The sequence below is a fragment of the Mesocricetus auratus genome, unplaced genomic scaffold, assembly GCF_017639785.1.
Source record: "Mesocricetus auratus isolate SY011 unplaced genomic scaffold, BCM_Maur_2.0 Super-Scaffold_4256, whole genome shotgun sequence".
In the NCBI taxonomy this organism is placed as follows: domain Eukaryota; kingdom Metazoa; phylum Chordata; class Mammalia; order Rodentia; family Cricetidae; genus Mesocricetus; species Mesocricetus auratus.
Genome location: NW_024429182.1, coordinates 46,113,721 through 46,138,509, shown reverse-complemented (window position 1 = coordinate 46,138,509; position 24,789 = coordinate 46,113,721). Strand labels below are relative to the sequence as shown.

Below are 24,789 nucleotides of genomic sequence, written 5' to 3'. Positions count from 1 at the left end.
GTATAGGGTTGGTATCACAGGTATGAGAATGAAAAGAAAGGGATCAATCTAAACTGACACTTGAGCTATGCTAGGACATTTCTTACTTATCATCTTACTCAATTATCATAATATATTTAAATTAGGTATTGCTGTACTTACTTTAGATCCAAATTTTCACAATTAATTAGAGGCTAAATAAGATTTAGATTCCAACCACCACATGCCTTTCTACTGCTCTGTATTTTGAGTACTGTACATCTGGGGGAATGTTTTCATTATTACTAAAAGCAAATGTCATGTGTGACAACATCTTCTCATCTGCCTTTGAAGTTAAAATGAAATGCAAATAGAACTCTTCCTGTGGCAGAAAAAATATTTCAAATGCAATTTCTGAGATCTCATCTGGCTTTTGAGATTGTATAACATGGTGTAGGAGCTGTTGTACTCACAGGCCATCAAGTCTCCTATAAATAAGGGAATGAGTGGTTTAATTGTCTGTTTCTGTGCTCCCTTACATTGCTAATCCTAAAAGCAGGATACTTGGATGAGAGCTTCCAATGAGGTAGGCAATAGGGTGAGGAAGAGTAACATTTGCACTATCCTTCTGGAGCCAGAATTTATGCTTGTAGACACCTCCCATAGGTGAGGTGGCTAAGCTCATTCTGAAGTTGCCAACATGTCAACAAAGAAAGAAGGAAAACAGTGAGTTATCAAGACAATTTGAAAGCTCTTTTATTCTAGACCCATAATAAAGAAAGACACTGCAATGGAGGAAGAAGCCTGTATTATATACTTTACATACGAAAAAGAAAAACAAAAAAGTCAGGTAACTCAATTCACAGGAGTCCTGAAATGTAATACTTGACACAATAAGTACAGTAATATGGACAGCAGTGAAGACAATATGGAAAGTATACCGGGATTAACAGTAAAAAAATCACATGATCCCTTAGAACTTCTGTAAGTGATGGTGTCAGAGCAGGACACAGTGACAGAAAAAGAAGAATACTTCCTGATAGGAGATGTCATTCTGTAAATCTGTCTCTCTTACTGGTTGTTGAATAAAGCACTGTTGGCTAATAGGGAAGCAAGATAGGTGGGACGAGGAGTCAAGGAGAATTTTGGGAAAGAGAGGCAGTGTCAGACACCATGTAGGCCGCCAGAGGATTAAGAGTTCTGGACTCTTTTCTCTGGTAAGAGAAATACTTAGATTAACAATTATGGGTTAAATACTTAAGTCAGAGCTAGCCAGTAAGAAACAAGGAAACAGCTAATAGCTTCATAATTAATATATTGTCTTGTATGTTATTTGGGGACTGCAACTGTGGCAGGGCCCAGGTGGCTGGCAGGGAAAACTACACTCTACAACTTCCATTCCTGGACAGAAAATTCATAACAACTTTTCTTCTTGCCTGTAACAACTTATCAACATTCTCTCTGTTCATAGATACATAATTAATATATTTCTGGTATCAATCAGCAATAATGATATGCATAAAAAATTGACAATGAGGAGAGGTCATCTTACTCAGTTCTATACACTCTGGGACACTTGCAGTCTATTAGTGATCTTTCTGAAGGCAGCTTTAACATCTTTATTTCTCAAGCTATAGATCAGAGGATTTAGCATGGGGATAACCACAGTGTAGAAGACAGACACAACTTTGTCTTCCTCTAGGGATTTGCCTGAGCCACTCCTTATATACATAAAAGTGAGAGTCCCAAAGAAAAGAGCCACAGCAGTGATGTGGGAGACACATGTGGAGAATGTTTTACCTCTGCCACCTGAAGACTTCATCTTCATTACAGTCTTGATGATTAACAGGTAGGAAATGAGAATGATCAAGGCATTAACCAAGATGACAAAGTTCCCAAATAAAACAATGATGATCTCAGCGTTTGTTGTGTCACTGCAGGCAAGCTTCAGCAGAGGTGGAAGGTCACAAAAGAAGAAATTGATCTTATTGTCTTCACAGAAGGAGAGGGAGAAGGTACATGTAGTTCTTTGAATGGACCCAGACAACCCACACATATAGGCTCCCACTACCAAACTCCAGCGTTTTCTAGGACTCATGGCCACAGTGTAGAGCAGAGGATTGCTTATAGCAACATAGCGATCATAGGCCATCACGGCCAGCAGGAAACACTCTGTACTTGCACAGAAGGTGAAAAAGAAGAACTGAGCTGCACAGTGACTAAAGGCAATGACTGTTTTGCCTGTGGCCAGTGTGGACAGTATCTGAGGGGTGATGACAGAGGTGTAGCAGGCATCCATTACAGAGAGATGGCTCAAGAAGAAATACATTGGGGTGTGAAGCTGGACATTTACCTGGATAAGAATGACCATACCCATGTTCCCCAGGATGGTTATAAGGTAGAAGATCAGAAACACTAGGAAGAGAGGAATCTCCCACTCTGGATGGTCAGTAAAACCCACAAGAACGAATTCAGTTACTGTGGTGAGATTATTTTTGGTCATATTAAATGTGAACTGTTTACTCATCTGAAGACAAGAGTGTATTATAAAGAATCCAGGACTGAAGGCCAGTCTTTTCTCTGTAGTGGGTGTTAAATTTGTATTTCTGAGCCTACTTATATGAGTGCTTTTCAGGAATTGTTGAATTTGACTGATTTTCTTTAAACATTTCCAAACTGTGTGAGGTAGTTCTTCAGTTGCTATTTCTGCTACAAATTAACTCTAGTTTACATCTGTAACTTTCTGTGAGAACAAAAGAGATGACCCTCAGGTTTGGGGAGGACCAAAATGCTCCTTTGTACCTCTGTTCCAATCCCATTACTGGAAAGAGTCTCCTTTGCTGCAAAGCAACATATGCTCATCTGCTGTCCATATGAGCCTCCCTATCATTAAGAAGTCCAACCTGTTAATTCTCTACTTGAAGTTGAATCCCACCCCCTCTTCCTCTCTCACCTTCCCTCCTTCAATCACTCCCTTCTTCCCTTCCTCCATTCCTCTCTGCCTCTTTCTTCCTCCCACACACTGACCTTAGCTTTTGCCCTTACTCGCAAATCTGAGTAACTTAGTTTTTTTCATGAAAGCCTTAAAGAAGTAGAGAATTGATGAGCCTGGTTTTTTATGTGTGGTGTAATCCCTTATTACACACTTCTTTATATTCTTCTTATTACTATTATACCATTTCCAGGATATCGCCTATTCAAATAATACTAGAACTACATTCTTTTCCATTTCAGTGTTTACCATTCCATTTCAAATACCATCATATTTAATACACTGTGCTTCAATAATTTTTCAATTTGTAGCATCCAAATTGAAATGTATCCAAATTCACAGTCTTCCAATTTTTTAGTTCTGTGTCATGTGTCACATTATCTAATATTATTGTGCCTCTATTCCTTTGTGAAACCATTTGTTTTTATTGTTAATTCTTTTATCATTATTGCGATATTTTATACATATACATAAGTGTTCTTTGCTCTTGCCCATTTACCCCGGTATTTTTCTCTGTCCTCCAGCTGGTTACCTTCTTTTCTTTCATCAAATACTACCTCTTTGAACAACATAGGCTCTACATATCAGAGAAAAGAGATGATACTTTGATTTTCTTTCCCTGTAACCATTTCTTCTTCCCCTCTCTCTCCCAGGCAGGACCCATCCTCTTGTCCCATAGTCCCCTTTGTATTTTCATATCATTCATATATATGTATGTGTGCATGTCCATATGTGTGTGTGTCTTTAAATCCATATTCTTATAATTTTGTAACCATAATAAGGAAATACATGTCTACGTCATTTGTGTATTTTCAATGCTAAATAATTTGGTGCTGGAAGGAGAGTAGAACAGTGCTCATCATAAAGAAACAGCTAAACATTGCTGGCCATTATTATTTTGTCATTGTAGTCATCAATTTTAGATAGCATCTAATGATTTCTGGATCTGACAATAATGTGGTTCTTTCATTTAAATTTTACTACAGCTGATAAACACCTTCAGCAAAGTGGCAGGATACAAAATTAACTCAAAAAAATCAGTAGCCCTACTGTATACAGACAATAAAGGGGATGAGAAAGAAATCAGGGAAACATCACCCTTTACAATACCCACAGACACCATAAAATATCTTTGGGGTAACTCTAACCAAGTAAGTAAAAGACCTGTGTAACCAGAACTTTGAGTCCTTAAAAAAGGAAATTAAAGAAGATACCAGAAAATGGAAAGATCTCCCATGCTCTTGGATATGCAGGATCAACGTAGTAAACGCGGCAATCTTACCAAAAGCAATCTACAGATTCAATGCAATCCATATCAAAATTCCAGCACAATTTTTCACCAAACTCAAAGGACAATCCTTAACTTTATATGGAAAAGACCCAGGATAGCCAAGGCAACCCTGTACAATAAAGGAACCTCTGGAGGCATCACCATCCCTGACTTCAAGCTCTATTATAGAGCTATAGTCCTGAAAACAGCTTGGTACTGGCACAAAAGCAGACAGGTAGACAAATGGAATTAAATCGAAGACCCTGCTATCAACCCACACACCTTTGAACACCTGATCTTTGACAAAGAAGCTAAAACTATACAATCGAAAAGACCAAGCATCTTCAACAAATGGAGCTGGAGTAACTGGATGCTGGCATGTAAAAGACAACAGATAGATCCATACCTATCACCATGCACAAACCTTAAGTCCAAATGGATCAAAGACCACAACATAAATCTAGCCACACTGAATCTCCTAGAGGAGAAAGTAGGAAGTACCCTTGAACGAATTGGTACAGGACGTAACACCAGTAGCATAGACAATAAGATAAACAATTAATAAATGGGACCTCCAGAAACTGAGGAGCTTCTGCAGGGCAAAGGACACAGTCAACAAGACAAAACGACAGTCCACAGAATGGGAAAAGATATTCACAAACCCCACATCTGACAGAGGGCTGATCTCCAAAATTTACAAAGAACTCAGAAAGCAATACTCCAGAATACCAAAGGATCCAATTAAAAAATGGGGTACACAACTAAATAGATAATTCTCAATAGGGGAATCCAAAATGGCCAAGAGACACTGGAGAAAGTGCTAAACATCTTTAGCCATTAGGGAAATGCAAATCAAAACAACTCTGATATACCAGCTCACTCCCATCAGAATGGCTAAAAATCAAAAAAGCTAATGACAGTTTATGTTGGAGAGGATGTGGAGAAAAGAGTACACTCCTCCACTACTGGTGGGAATGACAACTAGTGCAGCCACTTTGGAGATCAGTAAGGAGATTCCTCAGAAAAATGGATATCAGTTTACCAAAAGATCCAGTAATTCCGCCCTTAGGCATAGACCCAGAAGACGCACCCTTATACAATAAGGATATTTGCTCAACTATGTTCATAGCAGCATTATTTGTAATTGCGAGAACCTGGAAAGAACCTAGATGCCCCTCACTGAAGAGTTGATAGAGAAAATGTGGTACATTTACACTATGGAGCACTACGCAAGCAGAAAAAAAATTGGAATCTTGAAATTTACAGGCTAATGAACAGCACTGGAAGAAACCATCCTGAGTGAGGTAACCCAGTCACAAAAAGACAAGTATGGAATGTTCTCACTCATATATGGATTTTAGACATGGAGCATGGCACTGTCAGCCCACAACCCCACTGCCAGAGAGTCTGGGGTACAGGGAGGACCCTAAGAGAGATATGCATGGTAACCCAGAGAAGGGTTAGGGGATGCGATCTCCTAATTGGATTGGGTGGGGAGAAGGGAAGGGTAGAAGGAGATGGGAGAAAGAGAGAAAGAAAGAGGAGGGGAGAGGAGGAAGGTTGAGCCAGGGTAAGAATAGAGGAGAAAAGGATGGGAGATACCAGAAAAGAGGAAGCCATTATAAGTTGGAGGAGAGATCTAGCACTAGTAAGATCTTCACAGATCTACAAGAATGACACCAACTGACATTAAGGATACCTTAAATGCCCTCCCATGATAATGAGAATGATGACTACCTTATATGCCATCCTAGAACTCTCATCCGATGGCTGATGGAGGCAGACACCCACAGCTGTGAAACGAATTGAACTCCTGGAACCCAGTTGCAAAGAAGAGTGATGACCAAAGGAATCAAGATCGGGTCTGGCAAACCCACAGAGGCAGCTGACCTAAACAAGGGAGAACACATGGACTCCAGACTGATAACTGAGGGGCCAGCATGGGACTGAACCAGACACCCTCCCACCAAACCTGGGTGACAGAGAGGAGGCCTTGGCAATCTGTGGGACCTGGAAGAGTGGAACACTGTTTATTCCTGGAATACAGAAGGACTCTGGGAACCCATACCACGTGGTGGGTTGCTCTCTCAGCCTGGACATATAAGGTAGAACCTTGGCCCTTCCAGGGATGATGTGACAGACCCTGAAAATCTTTCATCGAGGCCCTTGCCCTCCCTGGGGAGCAGAGGGGGTGGAGTGGAAGTGATGTGTTGGGAGGATTAGGGGGTGGGGGAAGAGGAGAGGGAAGGGAACTGAAAGTGACATTCGTAAAAAGTTAAATAAAAATATATGGAAAATACACACACAAAAAAACAACTTCAGAATGTTCATTCATAAATCAGAGACACATACCACATACCTTCTTCTCTTTTTGGGGGGGGGTTGAGACAGGGTTTCTCTGTATTGTTTTGGAGGCTCTTCTGGAACTCACTCTGTGGACCAGGATGGCCTCGAACTCACAGAGATCCCCTGCCTCTGCCTCCCAAGTGCTGGGATTAAAGGTGTGAGCCACCAACGCCCAGTTTACCATATACCTTCTATTCCCACAGCTCAGGAATGGTTGCAGAAGAGGGGACAGAAAGAGTAACAGAGTCAGATGTGTTGGGTAACTAAAAGGCTAATGAGCATTTTAAGAAAGCCTTGGACACGTATGGGTTTACAGTATTACCTGTAATATATCTTGATTATAACACATAGAATAGAAAATAATGAGGTCTCTGAGGAATTCATAGGGAAAGAGAAGTATCTTAGCCAAAAATAATGCCACATAGAATACTGGGGGCCTAAACCTCACACTTTAAGTTGTAACGTAATCACAAACTCTTTCTTTTTCTTCTAAAGGATGAGTATCATTGGAGACATTAAAGTTCAACAGAGTCCAATTCTTCACTTGTGTAATTAATGTCTCAAAATATTCTACATATGCATTGTGTTCTTACTTTGCTTCAAGCAAATGCTAAGTACTTTTAAAAGTGTTATTCCCAATCTGCCTTCACAGAAACATTAGGAAGTAGCAACGGTCAAACTTATTTTGAATATGTAGAAACTGAGCTTTGGGTACACAGTTATTTTTCCAGACATGCCACAACTAAAAAGAAAAGCTTTTTAGATTTTACTTTGGGCCCCACCCTACAGTTGAACTTACTTAGGCCATCTTTCTGAATCAATCACAATATGACACTTTCTGCACACATTGACTTACACAATCCTATGATCATATGAGTTATTTTGTCCTTCAGGAGACTTGGACTCAGATAGTTAAATAAGTTTCCATGGGTAGTCAGTCTCACAAAGTCTTTCTTTGTGGAAATAAGCATTCAAATGTATAAGGCTGGTTCCCCCTAGTGGATGAATACAGCATATAATAATTTAGAGGGAAATCTTGTGTCTAAACTCTATAGTCTAATAACAGCCTCATTTGCATCAAATTGAGTTTCAGTCAAAGATTTAAAAACATAACTCAGTCTTACCCATTATATTCCTAGGATAAACAAGGTTCCATGAGATGGCAGTTTCCAATTGCCAAGGCCAAATCTCCCCAGTTCACCTTTCCTAGTTCATGTGCCACTTATTTTAGAGACAGTATCTTTCCAGGGTTTCCAGGGTGATAGTTATTTGAAAATTACTTCGCAGAATCATCTATGTTGCTGTGAGAGTAATAAAGTTCAAAGGTCTCCCTTGACTACAAATCAGCTCCAGAGATGCCTTTGGGGCTTCTAAGAAAAACCAAGCCCTGCAGAGAGAATGCACCCTGGAAGACATTCATTATCTCATTCCTTCCACTCAGCCTGGAAGATAAAATCAAATCTTTGGGGATTACATGGAAACTTCTAAACATCCTGAGTCATACAGCTCAATAGCAACTCCTTCGGGAAATAAACTTTTGGACACTGACTTAACTTATGTTTTGCTCAACTTGTTATAGAGAGGCAGTATTGATACTGACTGGAGCTTGAAGTAAGACTTTTCATGAAGGTCTCTTTATACTGTATTCAACCTCAATCTTGCTATATAGTCACAATTCAGTACACAGCAGTTCCATTACCTGCTTAGAATTCCATAAGGAAATGTGGTTACTGAATTAGGGGAGAGTGAGTATGGGATAGTTTAAATGCACTTCATTTGTTTCAACTCTGAGTAGTACATCTGCTACCCTGGATTAAAGAAAAAAATTCCAGAATATCTGTAGTCACTATTCTCTGTTCCATTTTCTATAATTTACTTGTCTCTGAAATCAACATTCTTTTTGTTAGAATCATTCAATTTGCCCTGACTGTCAACTGTTCTTCCTTGATTCTTAGTGATTTGCCCCCTGTTCTACATAGATGATTCCTAGAGCACCTTGCTTCTCACCCTCTGCTCTGTTTATTTTTATCCACTTAGAATTGAGGTCTTAGAGCTCTTTCAGTAAAAAGGACTCTCAAAGACACCCTCACCTCATTTCCTTCTAAATAACAACACCTGGATAAACTCTTTGATGTCTAGGAGGCACTCAGCCTAGACAGAGATTTTCAACTGCAGATGCCAACTGATTTAAGAACCTATTAAAAGGAACAGAGGCAGACAATTAAATGCTGTGACTCCTGAGAGTTAGCATGAGTAATTGTAATTGTCAATGCATTTTTGGCAATATTAATTGCCATTTTCTGAAAATAAACATTGAAATGTCTCTGTGGTGAGTTAGTCTGTTTTCTGGAAGTTTGCAAAGTACAGTGAAAATCTGGGACAGGGTAGAGGAAGAGGACGGACATCACACAGTCAATAGTGATGAGACACTTACATTCTGGGCAGGTACAGGTAGTTATAGAAGTTACACAGCATCTATTAGCTCTCCACCTTCCTTTTAAATGACTGGGATGGATAACCAGAGCATTTTGGTTAATTATTGTTGTTTTTAAAATTAGGCATTATTCTAGAAGTTCTGTTTGAAGTTTAAGGAGGTGCTATATCTTACACTAAGTTCCTTTGAAAAAGACTTGAAGCAGGGAAAATGGTTTCACCAGCAGAGTGCCCACAGGAATACTGCACTTTAAAAAATAAAGCAGGAAATACTTAATGAAGTTTTCTTTTCATCAAGAGTCCAGTGTTGTCCTCTTCCTTTTGAATTCTTGAATATAAATTTTAGCAGACATTCTGCTTATAAACAAAGAATTAGCCTTTTTGGAGGTCATGTCAATCACTCATTGACTGTGCACCATCTTCAACAGATGGGATGTGACTTGATAGGCATGTCTACAGAAAATAATTAATGAGGTAAATTCTCTAGGAAATGATGTAGTTATGAGTTGTTTATGGTCAATATTCATATGTAGCAACTAAAGCAGTGTTTCTCAGCCTTCCTGATGCTGTGAACCCTTAATACAATTCCTCATGATGAAATGACCCACAACCATAAATTATTCCATTGCAACTTCATAATAGTCATTTTGTTACTGTTATGAATTGTAATGTAAATGTCTATGTTTTCCAATGGTCTTAAGTGACTTCTTTAAGGGTCATTCAACCCACATAGGAGTCACGATACACATGCTGAGAACCACTGAGCTAGAGACAGGTCTAGTATTTGAGATATTTTAATGTCAGGTAGAGTTTGAGAATTAAAACATAAATTAAAACATAAGACTTCTTATGATATGATGTTGTTTTAAATAGACCACCTGGAAAGCAAATAGAAGAGACCATTTCATCTCTTGAACAAATTATGCCTGAAGCCACCCATCAAGTATTACAGTTAGGTATTGTTTCATTTTATTTGATGATTTAATTTTAACCATTTGAACTTAGAAAGTTTCAGTACCAAGTCTGGCAGATTTATTAAAATAAAAGTAAGTATAGAAATATCTACAGAATATATACTAAGATGTCAAAATGTATACCAATGAGCAGTGATGGGGAAGTCCTGTGTATATGTCAATAAAGCACTGTTGGCCAATAGGGAAGCAAGATAGGTGGGACTAGGAGTCCAGGAGGACTCTGGGTAGGAGAAACACAGAGAGTCAAGATGTAGCCCACTAGAGAAGTAAGATGTCCAGAACTTTTCTCCGGTAAGATAAATACTTAGATTAACAATTATGGGATAAATACTTAAGTCAGAGCTAGCCAGTAAGAAACAAGCAAGGCCAACAGCTTCATAATTAATACAGTGTCTTGTGTGTTATTTGGGGAGTACAATGAGGCAAAGCCCAGGGAAAAAACCAAATCAGCTGACAAGAAAAAGGCTTCACTCTATAGAGCAGTATGAAATTTATAATTTTCAACTTGATCTGGATGGCTTCAGGCATGATTTGTTCAAGAGATGAAATGGTCTCTTCTATTTGCTTTCCAAGTGATCTATTTAAAAACATCATCATATTATAAGGAGAATTCTACTAAAAATAGCATAGTATTAGGAATAAATTATTCCCAGAGGAAATAATGTGAGAAAAAAGGAAAACTGGGTGGACACAACCAGGAAAATTTGGGAAAATAAAATGGGAGACAGGTGTAAACTATCCTGACATGGAAGCTTAGTGTGAAGAAAAATATTTTTGAAATAATTGGAAATATATCTCTAGATCAAATAAAAACCCCAGAAGACACATCTAAGTGTGTACAAGAAGCATGTGTACAGTGAAGGTGGTGTTTTGCATCTTTCAGGGAAGAAATATTTATTCAACCTTTGATGGTTGATGGGGTTAACACTTTGGGGAGAGAAGTTTGAAGTGTGTCTCATGACTGTAAAAGCAGTTAAAGTGTATCCAGGAACAAAACATTAGAATAAAATATTTCACTTTTCACAAGAAATGTTTTAATCTTTAAAATTTTATTTGTTTATTCATTTATTTTACATCCCATCAACATTTTCCCTACTTCCTCTCCTCCCATTTCTTCCCCCACATCCTGCCAACCCCCCTTAATCTCATCCTCTGTTCTATTTAGAAACAGGTAGGCTACATAGCCTGGAGGATTTTGTGCTCCCAACTTCTGCCCAACAAAGCCCTGGAGACATGGGGGCAGTCTCCCCACACCCAAACCATCCAGCACCACATCTGCCTCCATTGTATCCTTGGCCCCACCCCCACCGAGAGAGGTGAGTGCCTGGGCCAACCCTCTTCACCCCTGCTGGAGACCTATAACATCTATGTCCTAATCACATGGGGCACATTACACTTACCATCAACACACACCAAAGCCCCAGAGACTTGTGGGCTGCACCCCCAGACCCCAAAACATCTACCACAGCATCTACCACTTTTGTAGCCTTAACCCCACCTCCAAACGGCAGAGGTGAATGTGTGGGCCATCCATCCCCCACCAGGAGGCCCCTAACATCTAGGTCCTAATGGCCTGGGGTACTTTGCACTCCCCATCCCTACCAACCAAAACCCCAGAGACCTGGAGGCTGCATCCCCATACCCAAAATCATCCAGCACTTGATCCCACTCTCACCAGGAAAGGAAGAATGACCACATAAGCCAAAACCCACTTAGCCCAATTGGAGGAAAAGAGACCTCCTGAATCACAGGTTCCACCTGCATCCACTGGAGGAAGAGATGGGTAAATGACAGTATAAGAAGACATTCAAGCTGGGCAGTGGTGGTACATGCCATTAATCCCAACACTGAGGAGGCAGAGTGTAAAGGGAAGCCTTCCCTCCAGCCTGGTTCCAGAGCCGAATCAGTCCCAAATAACACACAGGAGGCTATATTAATTATGAAGCTGTTGGCCTTGTTTGTTTCTTACTGGCTAGCTCTGACTTAAGTATTTATCCCATAATTGTTAATCTAAGTATTTCTCTTACTGGAGAAATTTCCAGGCTTCCTACCCCATGGCAGTTACATCTTGACTTCCTGTGTTTCTCCTACCCAGAGTCCTCCTTGACTCCTAGTCTCACCTATCTTACTTCCCTATTGGCCAACAGTGCTTTATTGACATGTACACAGGACTTCCCCCATCAGCAGAGGAAGGTAGATCTCTGTGACTTCAAGACCTACCAGATCTAAAGAGCAAGTTCTAGGACAGGCTCCAAAGCTAAAGAGAAACCCTGTCTTGAAAAACAAAGCAAAAAAGAACACATTCAACAACATAAAGAGTAATATGACACCACCAGAGACTAGGGGTTCTATATCAGCAAGACCTGAATATTCCAACTCAAATGAAGCAGAAGAAAACAACCTTAAAAATAACTTTATGAAGATGATAGAGGCCCTTGAGGAGGAAATGAGAAACTTTCTTAAAGAAATGAAGGAAAAAACAACCAAAAAAATGGAAGAAATCAACAAATCCTTTTTAAAGAGCAAGGAAAGACAAAAAAGAAAAAAAAAGAACAATCAAAAAGGTGATGAAAAGAGATCAAACAGTTCAAGACTTGAAAACTGAACTAGAAGAAATAAAGAAAACACAAACTGAGTGAATGTTGGGGAAGGAAAATGTAGGTAAACAATAAGAAACTACAGATGCAAACCATAAGTAGCTGAATACAAGAAACGGAAGAGAGTATCTAAGGTGTTGAAGAAACATTAGATTCATTGACCAAAGAAAATGTTAACACCAAAGAATTCTTAGCACAGAATATACAGTAAATATGGGGTACCATGAAAAGACCAAACCTAAGAATAACATATATAGAAGAAAGTAAAGAAGTCCAGCTCAAAAGCAGAGAAAACATATTCAACAAAATCATAGAAGAAAACTTTCCTTACTTAAAGAAGGACATGTCTATAGAAGTAGAAAACACTTACAGACCATCAAATAGACTGAACCAAAAAAGTTGTCCCTTCCCCAAATAATAATCATACAGAGTAAGGAAAAATATTAAGAGCTGCAAAGGAAAATGGCCAAGTAACATAAAGGCAGATCTATCAGAATTACACCTGGCTTCTCAAGGGAAACTTTGAAAACAAGAAAGTGCCAGATAGATGTTCTACAGACACTAAGGGACCACAGATGCCAGTCCAAATTACCATACCCAGAAAAGCTTTCAGTCACTATGGAAGGAGAAAACAATATATTCCTTGACAAAACCAGATTTAACCAATACATATCCACTTATCCAGCCCTGGAGAAAGTACTGGAAGGAAAACTCCAACACAAGGAAGTTAGCTACACCCACAAAAACATAGGCAATAGATAATTCCACATTAATGGTCTCAATTCACCTACAAAAAGACCCAGGTTAACTGACTACTACCAGACAGAAAATTAACAGAGAAATAAAGGAACTAACAGAAGTTATGATTCAATTGGGTTTAGCAGACATTTATAGAACATTCCATCCAAACACAAACAAATATACCTTCTTCTCAGCACTCCATAGAATCTTCTCTAAAATCAACCACATATTGGGTAACAAAGCAAACTTCAGCAGGTAAAAAAGTGAAAGTGGAATAAACCACTGTATCTTATTGGATCGCCATGATTTAAAGTTAGAACTTAACGACAGCACAAATTGCAGAAACCCTATAAACTCATGGAAATTGAATGTCGTTCTCTCTCAATCTCTCTCTCTCTCTCTCTCTCTCTCTCTCTCTCTCTCTAACACACACAATAGCACATACACAAATAAGTGAAAATAAATAAATATTTTATTATTGTTATTATTTATTTTAAAACAACCTCTCCCTCCTGTCCTGCCATTCCACTCACCTTCTCCCCCCCCACCCTATCCACTTTTAAAATGTCATCTAAAGCTAGTAGATAATACAATTGGGTAGGATAATTCCTGCCTACCAAACATAATGTCCTATGTTTGATCCTAAGTTGCCTAAGTCTAGCAAGTAATGGAGAATTTTAATTACAGAAATCATAAGGTAGAGGAAGATCAGAAATTCAAGATCATCCTCACGTGCATAGAGAGTTTGAGATCATAGTAGACTACATAGAGCCATATCTCAAAAAGTTTTTATTTATATTCTAAATATATTCTAAATTTTTAATCTCAAATGAAAACACGGTTTTAAAGAACATAGTGATAGTGTGTTAACACTGTTTCATGCAACTTACATTGATGTGAATAAAGGATAACACAGTTTGATGAACAAATAGATGAATCAGTATATTAATGGTTTTATAGTATGTATTTAATGGAGGAAATATAATAAAACATTAATATTAATGTTCCACTCAAATCTCTTCTTTACATTTGTTCTTGCTTCTCCCTGGATCTCAACATTCTCACTTCTTATAAACCCTGTATCATTTAAATATTGGGAATTGTGTGAATAAACAATCCTAAAGTGCTGACATTAGAAAACAGATAGTTTCCCAAGGTAGGAAGAGGTTAGGCAGCCTTGACTCTATTAAGAACGTTCCTTAGAGCATCCTTCACTTCCTTGTTCCTCAGGCTGTAAATGAGTGGATTCAACATGGGAATTACTGTTGTGTAGAATACAGACACTACCCGATCCTTTTCTGAAGCCTGGCCGGATTTGTCTCTCAGGTACATGAAGATGAGGGTGCCAAAGAAGAGTGACACTGCGGTGAGGTGGGAGGCACAGGTTGAGAAGGTCTTGACGCGACCTCCTGCCGAAGGGATTCTCAGAATGGCCGCAATGATGAACAGATAGGAAACCATAATTACCACCATGCAGGCAGGGATGACAAAAATGGCAAACACAATGATCACCAATTCCTGTGGGTAGCTCTCCCCACAGGTCAGCTTTAACAGAGGAGGAAGGTCACAGAATATGAAGTCGATCTCATTGTTTCCACAAAATGAGAGGGAGAATGCTGTGCTTGTTCGCACCAAAGCACTGAGGAGACCGGCAACATAAGCCCCAGCCACAAAACTTAGGAGGGCCTTCTGTGTCATGATGGTGACATAAAGCAGAGGTTGGCACACGGCCACATAGCGGTCATAAGCCATGAGGGCTAAGAGGTAGCAATCGATGGAGCCAAAGAAGGTAAACAGGAAAAATTGAGCCACGCAGCGTGCATAGGCTAAAGCAGCCCCATGCTCCAACAGAACGGCCATTGTCTGAGGAACAGTGACAGAGGAGTAGCAGATGTCCATGAAAGAGAGATGGCTTAGAAGGAAGTACATAGGGGTGTGGAGCCGGCGATCCATGCGGATCAAAACAATCATGCCTGAGTTCCCCAGTAAAGTGAAGAGATACATAAATAAGAACAGGTAGAACAGAGGCAGCCCCTGTTCTGGGTGTTCAGTGAACGCTATGAGGAGGAACTCTGTCACCAAAGTGAGGTTTGCCTGGGCCATGAAGTCAGTGATACCTGAGAGAGCATTAGAAGCAAGTCAGGATGCTGCATGCAGGATGTGCTTACAAGTACAGTGTTCACCTTTTAACATATGATGGAACTTTAAACATGGTAGGTCTTAATTCCTTCCTTCAAGGGAGTTCCGTGATAGTCATCCTAGGATACCGAAGGGAAAATAAAACACACGCACACATGTGCCCAACAAGAGAGTGGATAATTCCACTGGCATTACAAAGTAGCTGTGTGAACCCTGCAAATACAGCAGAGTCTTTACAGCAATTTATGGTCATTTTCCTACCATGATGCTGGCCATCTCAGGATTCTGCCGTATTTCCTCAATGGTCCAGCTTCTCCCCTATTTTCAGCCCTTGTCATCTCTTCTCCAGATTCAACCACCATTCCTCATTCTCCCTCATTCCTGACTCAAAGTAACTTCTTACCAATCATTGCCACTGTTTTTAATTTGATAGCAATTAAAATGTTGTTATTTCAGAGGATCTTGTCTCAATCCTCTTCTTTTGGGTACTATGCATATATGCATATCTTTTAGGTTCTTTCCTGTCTCCCAGACTCTCTATCAGTGGAAGTGCAGACTGGCACTATCCTGATCCATGTCTAAAATCCATATATGAGTGAGTATATACCATGTTTGTCTTTTTGCGACTGGGTTACCTCACTCAGGATAATTTGATCATGTCTCACTCATTTGAAATAAATGTAGTCATGGAACCCTGTCAAGAGCAGGAATTGCTTAGCATTCTCAACCTGTTGGTACTATCTATGATAGTTCCCCTACTTACTTCCTTGTTTAACCACCTTCCTTCTCGGTCCTGGCACACACAGAGACACCTCATTTTCCCATAATTTCCACAGATGTACTGAATTATTGGCAGCCTTAATATTCCTCCCTTCACTGATGTGTCTGTGCTTCAAGCACAACTTCTGTCTAGAATATCTTACCTTTCCTGTCCCCAGTGCTTACACTGATTCTCACATCTCAAGTTTTTATAAGAAGCCTCCCTTCATTATTTCTTTACCAGACAGTAAATATCCCCTGGGAATTCATCACTCAGTAATGGCTTACCATATTTTATAGAATGAAGTTATTAAATAAGATGGGAAATACCTTGAAGAAAATCAGTACTGTGACAGTATTCCAGTTACAAAGTCAGAACACATGAGACCAGTACAGCTAATGAAAAATATCAGTGACTAAAGCAAGTTCTTTCTAGGTTTTGTAATTCTGTCTATAACCTTAAAATTTACTACTAAGCAGAAATAAAGTGCTTATTTTTACAAAAATAGGTTTTTATCAGAACAATATTTTCAATATTAAAAAACATTGATATGACATAAGCATTAATTCATTTAATCTTCATGACTTTATAAATGAATGTTCTTTCTGTGGATGAGGAAACTAAGAACACACTTAAGCATCAAGTCCAAGACAACACAGCTAGGAAATGATCTAACTGCCATTAGGCACAAAGATGTACATATGCTAGAAACTGCTTACCTTGTAATTGATTTTACATGATTTCTTGGTTTCTTCCAATAGCTCTCATTTAGGAAATGTCCACCATTAAGTCAAAAAAACTCAAATGGTGAATAGAGTGTAGTTTGGCTAAATTCCAGTGCAGCAGGGCAGGCAAGATGTTAGAAAACATTACAGCATAAATCTTTGATAGCTAGGTTAGTACTGGACCAAGGTACTAGGGAGAATGATAAAGGGAATAAATTCTGGTCATTGGACTGAATATCATCAGTTAAGAGAGCCGGGTCAGTTTGATCATCCGAATTCAAGTTTGGTTTTACCCCAATGATCCTCATTTCTCTTTATCCACTACTTACCCTTAGTCTAAACAAGGTTATTGTATTCCATCTCCCTGGCAAAGAAGTAACCTAATGATATAATGGAGGCTCTACTGCCCTGGGCTATAAGAGGGTTGTTGGTTCCTGTTCATCTACTACAATTTTAGTTATGAGACTGAAAAAGTCTTAGCTCCTCGGAGACCCTTTCTTTCCTAAACACACACACACACACACACACACCATATAAATCAACTAGAGCATAATAATGCCTTAACAGACTCTTATTACAATAATTGTTGAGATTCTTCTTGCCATATGCCATGCCAAAGATTTTTGTTTGTTTGTTTGTTTGTTTGTTTGTTTCCAGAATCTACTATATCTTGCCAGGATGCATTTTTCATCCCGAGAGTTGATCAATTACACATTAGACACAGTCAGCAGAGGCTGGGAACAGCCTTTTCTTATGTACTGCCAACTCTATCACAAACACATTTAAGAGAGGACACTAATTTTGGTTATAAAACTCTGAGATGCCCACAGAGTGTTTAAAATGGTCTCTGAGGAAAGACATCTATTACCTATGTGAATTCTTAACAAGGAACCTGGTCCCTGTCACAGAGGAGAAAATACAGCTGCTCCCCCAGCATCAGGTCCCAATGCCTGACTATTACTCTCATACTCCACAAACAAAAGAAAATCTGCAAACACATCCTTCTTTTAAGGGCATAGGATCAAGAATTATAGGTGTTATGCTTTTATTTTCCATCAACTGCTGCCCTTGTAATGATAATCTAGTTAGTTTAGCTCATATCTATGTTCATTCATTCAAATTAATATATATATGTATATATGTATATATACATTCACAAATACATACATGCATATAAAAAAGCACATTTGCAAAATTTTACAGTTAAAGTGTTAATGCTGTGTTTTTCATTGATTAGATATTTTATTTTTATTTTATATTTATATTAGAAACAAGCTAGTTTCACATGTCAGTCCTGGCTCCCTCTCCCGCCTCTCCTCACCCACCCCACCATCAATCCCCCCAAACCCCCCACGCAGTCTCCACTCCAATCCCCAGGGAGGGTGAGGCCTTCCAAGAAGGATCTCCAGAGTCTGTCATATCATTCATGGAAGGGCCTAGGCCCTCCCTCAAGTGTTTAGGTTGAGAGAGCATCCCTCATTGTAGGATGAGCATGCAAAGTCCATTTGTATGCCAGGGATATAAACTGATCTACTAACCCAAGTCCTATGGATTGCCTAGGCATCCTCATTGACACCCACATTCAGGGGGTCTGGATCAGTCCCATGCTAGCATCTTAGTCATCAGTCTGGGGTCCAAGAACTCCCCCTTGTTCAGCTCAGCTGTTTCTCTGGTTTCACCAGCCCAGTCTTTACCCCTTTGCTCAGCTCATCACTCTCCCCTCTCTGTCACTGGGTTCCACAAGTTCAGTTCAGTGTTTAGCTGTGGGTGTCTGCCTCTGATTTCTTCTGTCACTGGATGGAGGTTCTAGGATAGCATATAAGATAGTTGTCAAACTTATTATCAGAGAAGCACATTTAAGGTATTCTCTTCACTATTGCTTAGTTTTCCAGTTGGTATCATCCTTGTAGATCCCTGGAAATCTCACTAGTGCCAGATCTCCCCTTAAACCTAAAATGCTCTCTTTCATCCTGCTCTACTCTATTCTTCCCCCGATTCAACCATCCAGCTCCCCCATGTCCTCCTCTCCCCTCTTCTTCTCCCCCTCTCTTTGTCCCTCCCCTCTCTCTGCTCAGGAGATCTGGTCTCATTCCACCTTCTCTGGGGTACCATGTATATGTCTCTTAGGGTCCTTCCTGTTTCCCAGAGTCTCTGGCAGTGGTATTGTAGGTACTCCCCTGATTCATGTCTAAAATCCATATATGAGTGAGTACATAACATGTTTTTCTTTTTGTGACTGGGTTAACTTCACTCAGGATGGTTTTTTTCTAGTGCTGTTTATTTGCCTGCAAAATTCAAGAGTCCATTTTTTCCCCTGAGTAGTACTCCATTGTGTAAATGTACCACATTTTCTCTATCCACTCTTCAGTTGAGGTGCATCTAGGTTGCTTCCAGTTTCTGGCTATTACAAATAGTGCTGCTATACACATATTGGAACAGGTAGATCCCAGCTCAACAGGATTCAGCCCACCCAGAGATTGCCAGCTCCCAAGTCCCATTCTCCACCCACAGGACAGGAGAGGTGAGGCCAGCCTAACTTCTGGTGGCATAAGCAGAAGCACTGGAGACCTGAGGACTTTGTGCAGTGGGGATCCCAGGCTGATGGGATTCAGACCACCCAGCGAATGCCAGCTTCCAAGTCCCAACAAAAACAAACAAAAAAAATTCATGAAAATGATAGAGGCCTTCAAAGAACATATGAGAAAAACCCTTAAGGACATGGAAAAAAAAGCAAACCAAAAAATACAAGAAATGGAGGAAAAAACCAATCCAAAAAATGCAAGAAATAGAAGAAAACACAAACCAAAAAATTCAACAAATGCAAGAAATAGAGGAAAATACAAAGCAAAACTTACAAGAAACAATTCAAACAGTGCAAGGGTTGAAAGCTTAAACAGAGACAATAAAAAAATACAATCTGAAGGAAGGCTGGAAATAGAAAAGCTGAGCAAATGGTCAGGTACTATAGATACAAGCATAACCAACAGAATACAAGAGATGGAAGAGAGAATCTCAGGTATTGAAGAAACACTATGAAAAATTGATTCATCAACCAAAGAAAATCTCTTTTTTTTGGTTTTTATGAGACAGGGTTTCTCTGTATTGTTTTCGAGGCTGTCGGTCCAGCCCAGCCTCGAACTCACAGCGATCCGCCTGCCTCTGCCTCCCGAATGCTGGGATTAAAGGCATGCGCCACAACTGCCCGGCTTAACCAAAGAAAATCTTAAGTCCAACAAATCCCTAACACAAAGTATCCAGGAAATATGGAACACCGTGAAAAGACCAAACCTAAGAATAATAGGTATAGAAGAAGGTGAAGAAATCCACCTCAAAGGGACAGAAAGCATATTCAACAAAATCATAGAAGAAAACTTTCCCAACTTAAAGAAAGACATGCCAATGAAAGTACAAGAAGCCAACAGAACACCAAATAGAGTGAACCACAAAAGGAAGTCACCTTGCCACATAATAATAAAAACCCCTAACATGCAGAATAAAGAAATACTATTAAGAGCAGCAAAGGAAAAAGGCCAAGTAATGTACAAAGTCAAACCTATCAAAATCACACCTGAATTGAATTCTCCGTGGAGACAATGAAAGCCAGAAGGTCCTGGATAGATATTCTACCAACATTTAGAGACCATGGATGCTGGCCTAGGCTGCCACACCCACCCAGCAAAGCTTTCAATCACTATAGATGGAGAAAACAAGATGTTCCATGACAAAACCAGCTTTAAACAATACTTATTCACTAATCCAGCCCTACAGAAAGTTCTGGAAGGAAAACCCTAAATGAAGAGAGTTAATTACAACCAGAAAAACATAGGCAATAGATAATTCCACCTTACCAACAGCCAAAAGAAAAGAGGTGGAAATCCACTTATAATTCCACCACCATCAACTATTCCAAAAGTAACAAGAATGAGCAATCAATGGTCATTAATATCCTTCAATATTTATGGTCTTGACTAACCCATAAAAAGACACAGGCTAACAGAATGGATTAGAAGAGAGAATCCATCCTTCTGCTGCATATAAGAAACATACCTCAGCCTCAAAGACAGACATTACCTGAGAGTTAAAGGTTGGGAAAAGATTTTCCAATCAAATGGACCCAAGAAACAAGCGGGGGTAACAATCCTAATATCTAACAAATTAGATTTTAAAATAAAATCAATCAAAAGAGATGAAGGAGAGCACTTCATACTCATCACAGGAGAAATCCACCAAGAAGAAGTTTCAAATTTGCACATCTATGCCCCAAATACAAAGGCACCCATGCTCATAAAAGAAACATTACTAAAACTCAAATCACATGCAAAGCCCCACACTCTTACAATGATAGAATTCAACACTCCACTCTCCCCTCTAGACAGGACTACCAGAAAGAAACTTAACAAATAAGAAAAGGAACTAATCAAAGTTATGACCCTATTGGTATTAGTAGACATCTATATAACATTCCACCCAAATAAAAATGAATGTACATTCTTCTAAGCACCAAATGGAAGCTTTTCAAAAATCAACCACATGCTTGGCAACAAGTACAAAAAAAATGGAATAACTCCATGAACCTTATCAGACCACCATGCTTTAAAATTAGAATTCAACAACAACACAAATTTCAGAAACCCTACAAACTCATGGAAGTTGAATAAATGCACAATTGCACCATCCCTGGGTCAATCAAGAAATAAAAAAAGAAATTAAAGACTTCCTAGAATTCAATGAGATTGAAGAGACAACATACCCAAACCTATGGGACACTTTGAAAGCAGTGCTACAAGGGAATTTTATAGCAATAAGTGGCCAATTGAAGAAAGTGGAGAATAGTTCCACTGGAGAATTAACAACACAACTGAAAGGTATAGAATAAAAAGAAGCAAATTCACCCAGGAGGAGTAGATGCCAGAAAATAGTCAAATTGAGGGCTGAAATCCATGAAGCTGAAACTAGGGAAACAATACAAAGAATCAATGTAGGGAAGAGTTGGTTCTTTGAGAAAATCACCATGATAGACAAACCTTTATCCTAACTTGCCAAACGGCAGAATGTGAACATGAAAATCAACAAAATCAGAAATGAAAAGGGGGACATAACAACGCACACTGAAGAAATCCAGAGAATCATCAGGTCATACTTTGAAAACCTGTACTCCACAAAATTTGAAAATCTAAAGGAAATGAACAATTTTCTGGGTAGATATTACTTGCCAAAATTAAATCAAGAACAGATAAGCAATTTAAATAGATATATAACCCTTAAGGAAATTGAAGCAGTCATCAAAATCTGCCAACCAAAAAAAGCCTAGGACCAGATCATCTCAGTGAAGAATTCTACCAGAAATTCAAAGAACGGCTTATACCAATTATTGTCAAATTATTCCATGCAATAGAAGGAGAAGGGTTTTTGCCAAACTCTTTCTACGAGGCTTCAATAACCTTGATACTCAAGCCACACAAAGACATAACTAAGAAAGATAACTTCAGACTAATATCCCTCATGAACACTGATGCAAATATACTCAATAAATGCTGGCAAATCAGATCCAAGAACACTTCAGAAAACTCATCCTCCATGATCAAGTAGGCTTCATCCCAGGCATGCAGGATTGGTTCAACATACAAAAATCCATCAATGTAATCCACCATATAAACAAGCTTACAAACAAAAATCACATGATCATCTCACTGAATGCTGGAAAAGCCTTTGACAAAATCCAACACCCCTTCATGATAAAGGTCTTGGAGAGATCTGGGATAATAGGAACTTACCTCAACATAATAAAAGCTATATACAGCAAACCAACAGCCAACATCAAACTAAATGGACAGAAACTCAACACAATTCCTCTAAGATCAGGAACAAAACAAGGCTGTCCACTCTCTCCATACCTCTTCAATATTGTACTTGAAGTTCTAGCTAGAACAATAAGTCAACAAAAGGAGATCAAGGGGATACAAATTGGAAAGAAAGAGGTCAAACTTTCACTATTTGTAGATGATATGATAGTTTACATAAATGACCCAAAAAAACTCTACCAGGGAACTCCTGAAGCTGATAAATACTTTCAGCAAAGTGCAGGATACAAGACCAACTCAAGAAAATCATTAGCCTGACTACATCCAGATGATAAAAGGGCTGATAAAGAAAGCAGTGAAACATCACCCTCTACAATTGCCATGAACAACATAAAATACCTTGGGGGTATCACTAACAAAACAAGTAAAGACATGTATTGCAAGAACTTTGAGTCTTTAAAGAAAGAAATTAAGGAAGACACTAGAAGAAGGAAAGATCTCACATGCTCTTGAATAGGTAGGATCAACATAGTAAAAATGGCAATCTTACCGAAAGCAATATACAGATTTAAAGCAATCCCCATTAATACCACCGCACAATTCTTCACAGACCTTGAAAGAACAATTCTTAACTTTGTATGGAAAAACAAAAGAGCTGGATAGCCAAAACAACCCTGTTTAAAAAGGCAGCATCTGTAGGCATCACCATCCCTTTTTTTTTAACCAGTTATTGTTTATTAAATCTGAACATCTCCTGTAATTGTAATAAGGATAGGACACAAGGACAAAGCAACTTTTCACACTGTCACATTTCCTACCTCCCTTGCTTCCTCTTTGCAGACAAACAATTCTTCTTTTTTTTCCTCTTACACGAACAGTTATAAAATGATACATAATTTATAAAATACAGAAATCATAAAAATGGAAATTGAAATATGTTACTAATTCACACATTTCCAATCATTGAACAATAAGTTGTACGTAGTCACAGTTTTTTTGTGTGTGTGTGTGTGTTTTGATTCTTTTTTCTATTTTTTTTATTCTTTTTTTTAAAATTTAGATAAGAAACAAGGTTGCTTCCCAAGTCAGTTCCAGGTCCCTCTCCCTTTCCCTCCCCTCCTCCCGTACCCTCCCCTCTTCCCCCCCATTATCCCCTCGTTCCCCCAGGGAGGGTGAGGCCCTCCATGGGGGTGTCCATAGTCTGTCATTTCATATAGGGCAGGGCCTAGACCCTTCCCCAAGAGTTCAGGGTGAGAGTGCACCTCACATTGTTCTATGGAAGTCCAAAGTCCGTGTGTATACTTGGGATGGGTACTGATCTGCTGCCCAAGGCTCAATAGATTACCTAGGCCTCCTCACTGACACCCAGATTCAGGGGGTCTTGATCAGTCCCATGCTGGATTCCCAGGCTGATGCCTGGGATTCAAGAGTTAACCTTTGTCTGGTCAGCTGTTTCTGGGGGTTAAACCAGCCCAGTCTTAATCCCTTTGATCATCAGTCCTCCCTCTCTGATACTGGCTTTCTTGAGTTCAGCTCAGTACTTAACCAGCCACTAAATGTAGTTTCTGTTTCCCAGACTGTCTGGCCATAGGATTGTAGGCTGGCATTCCCCAGATCTATGTCTAAAAATCCATATATGAGAGAGTACATGCCATGTTTCTCTTTTTGTGACTGGGTTACCTCACTCAGGATGGTTTCTTCTAGTGTCATCCATTTGCCTGCGAATCTCATGATTCCATTATTTTTTTCTGCTGAATAGTACTCCATTGTGTAGATGTACCACATTTTCTCTATCCACTCTTCGGGTGAGGGACATCTAGGTTGCTTCCAAGTTCTGGCTATTACAAATAAAGCTGCTATGAACATAGTGGAACAGACATCTTTGTTGTATGAATGGGCATCTTTTGGGTATAAGGCATCACCATCCTTGACTTCAAGCTCTATTACAGAGCTATAGTCCTGAAAACAGCTTGGTATTGGCACAAAAATAGACAGATACACCAATGGAATCGAATTGAACATGCCGACATTAACCCATTCACCACATATGAAC

General features: G+C 39.3%; 2 protein-coding genes across 2 annotated transcripts; both read right to left on the bottom strand.

The window, feature by feature from the left end:
- Positions 1–1,516: 1,516 nt before the first annotated feature.
- Positions 1,517–2,461, bottom strand: LOC101827276 (olfactory receptor 9I1-like). The gene has a single exon (XM_005063788.2). The coding sequence runs from the start codon at positions 2,459–2,461 to the stop codon at positions 1,517–1,519; it is 945 nt and encodes a 314-aa protein (XP_005063845.2).
- A 12,017-nt stretch (positions 2,462–14,478) lies between these two features.
- LOC101827001 (olfactory receptor 9Q1) lies at positions 14,479–15,414 on the bottom strand. The gene has a single exon (XM_005063787.2). It carries the CDS (start codon positions 15,412–15,414, stop codon positions 14,479–14,481), a length of 936 nt encoding a protein of 311 aa, XP_005063844.1.
- Positions 15,415–24,789: the final 9,375 nt, after the last annotated feature.

Bases quoted from the DNA above. Each gene is read 5' to 3' on its own strand.
- LOC101827001 (XM_005063787.2), bottom strand. From the start codon at position 15,414: ATGGCCCAGGCAAACCTCACTTTGGTGACAGAGTTCCTCCTCATAGCG.
- LOC101827276 (XM_005063788.2), bottom strand. From the start codon at position 2,461: ATGACCAAAAATAATCTCACCACAGTAACTGAATTCGTTCTTGTGGGT.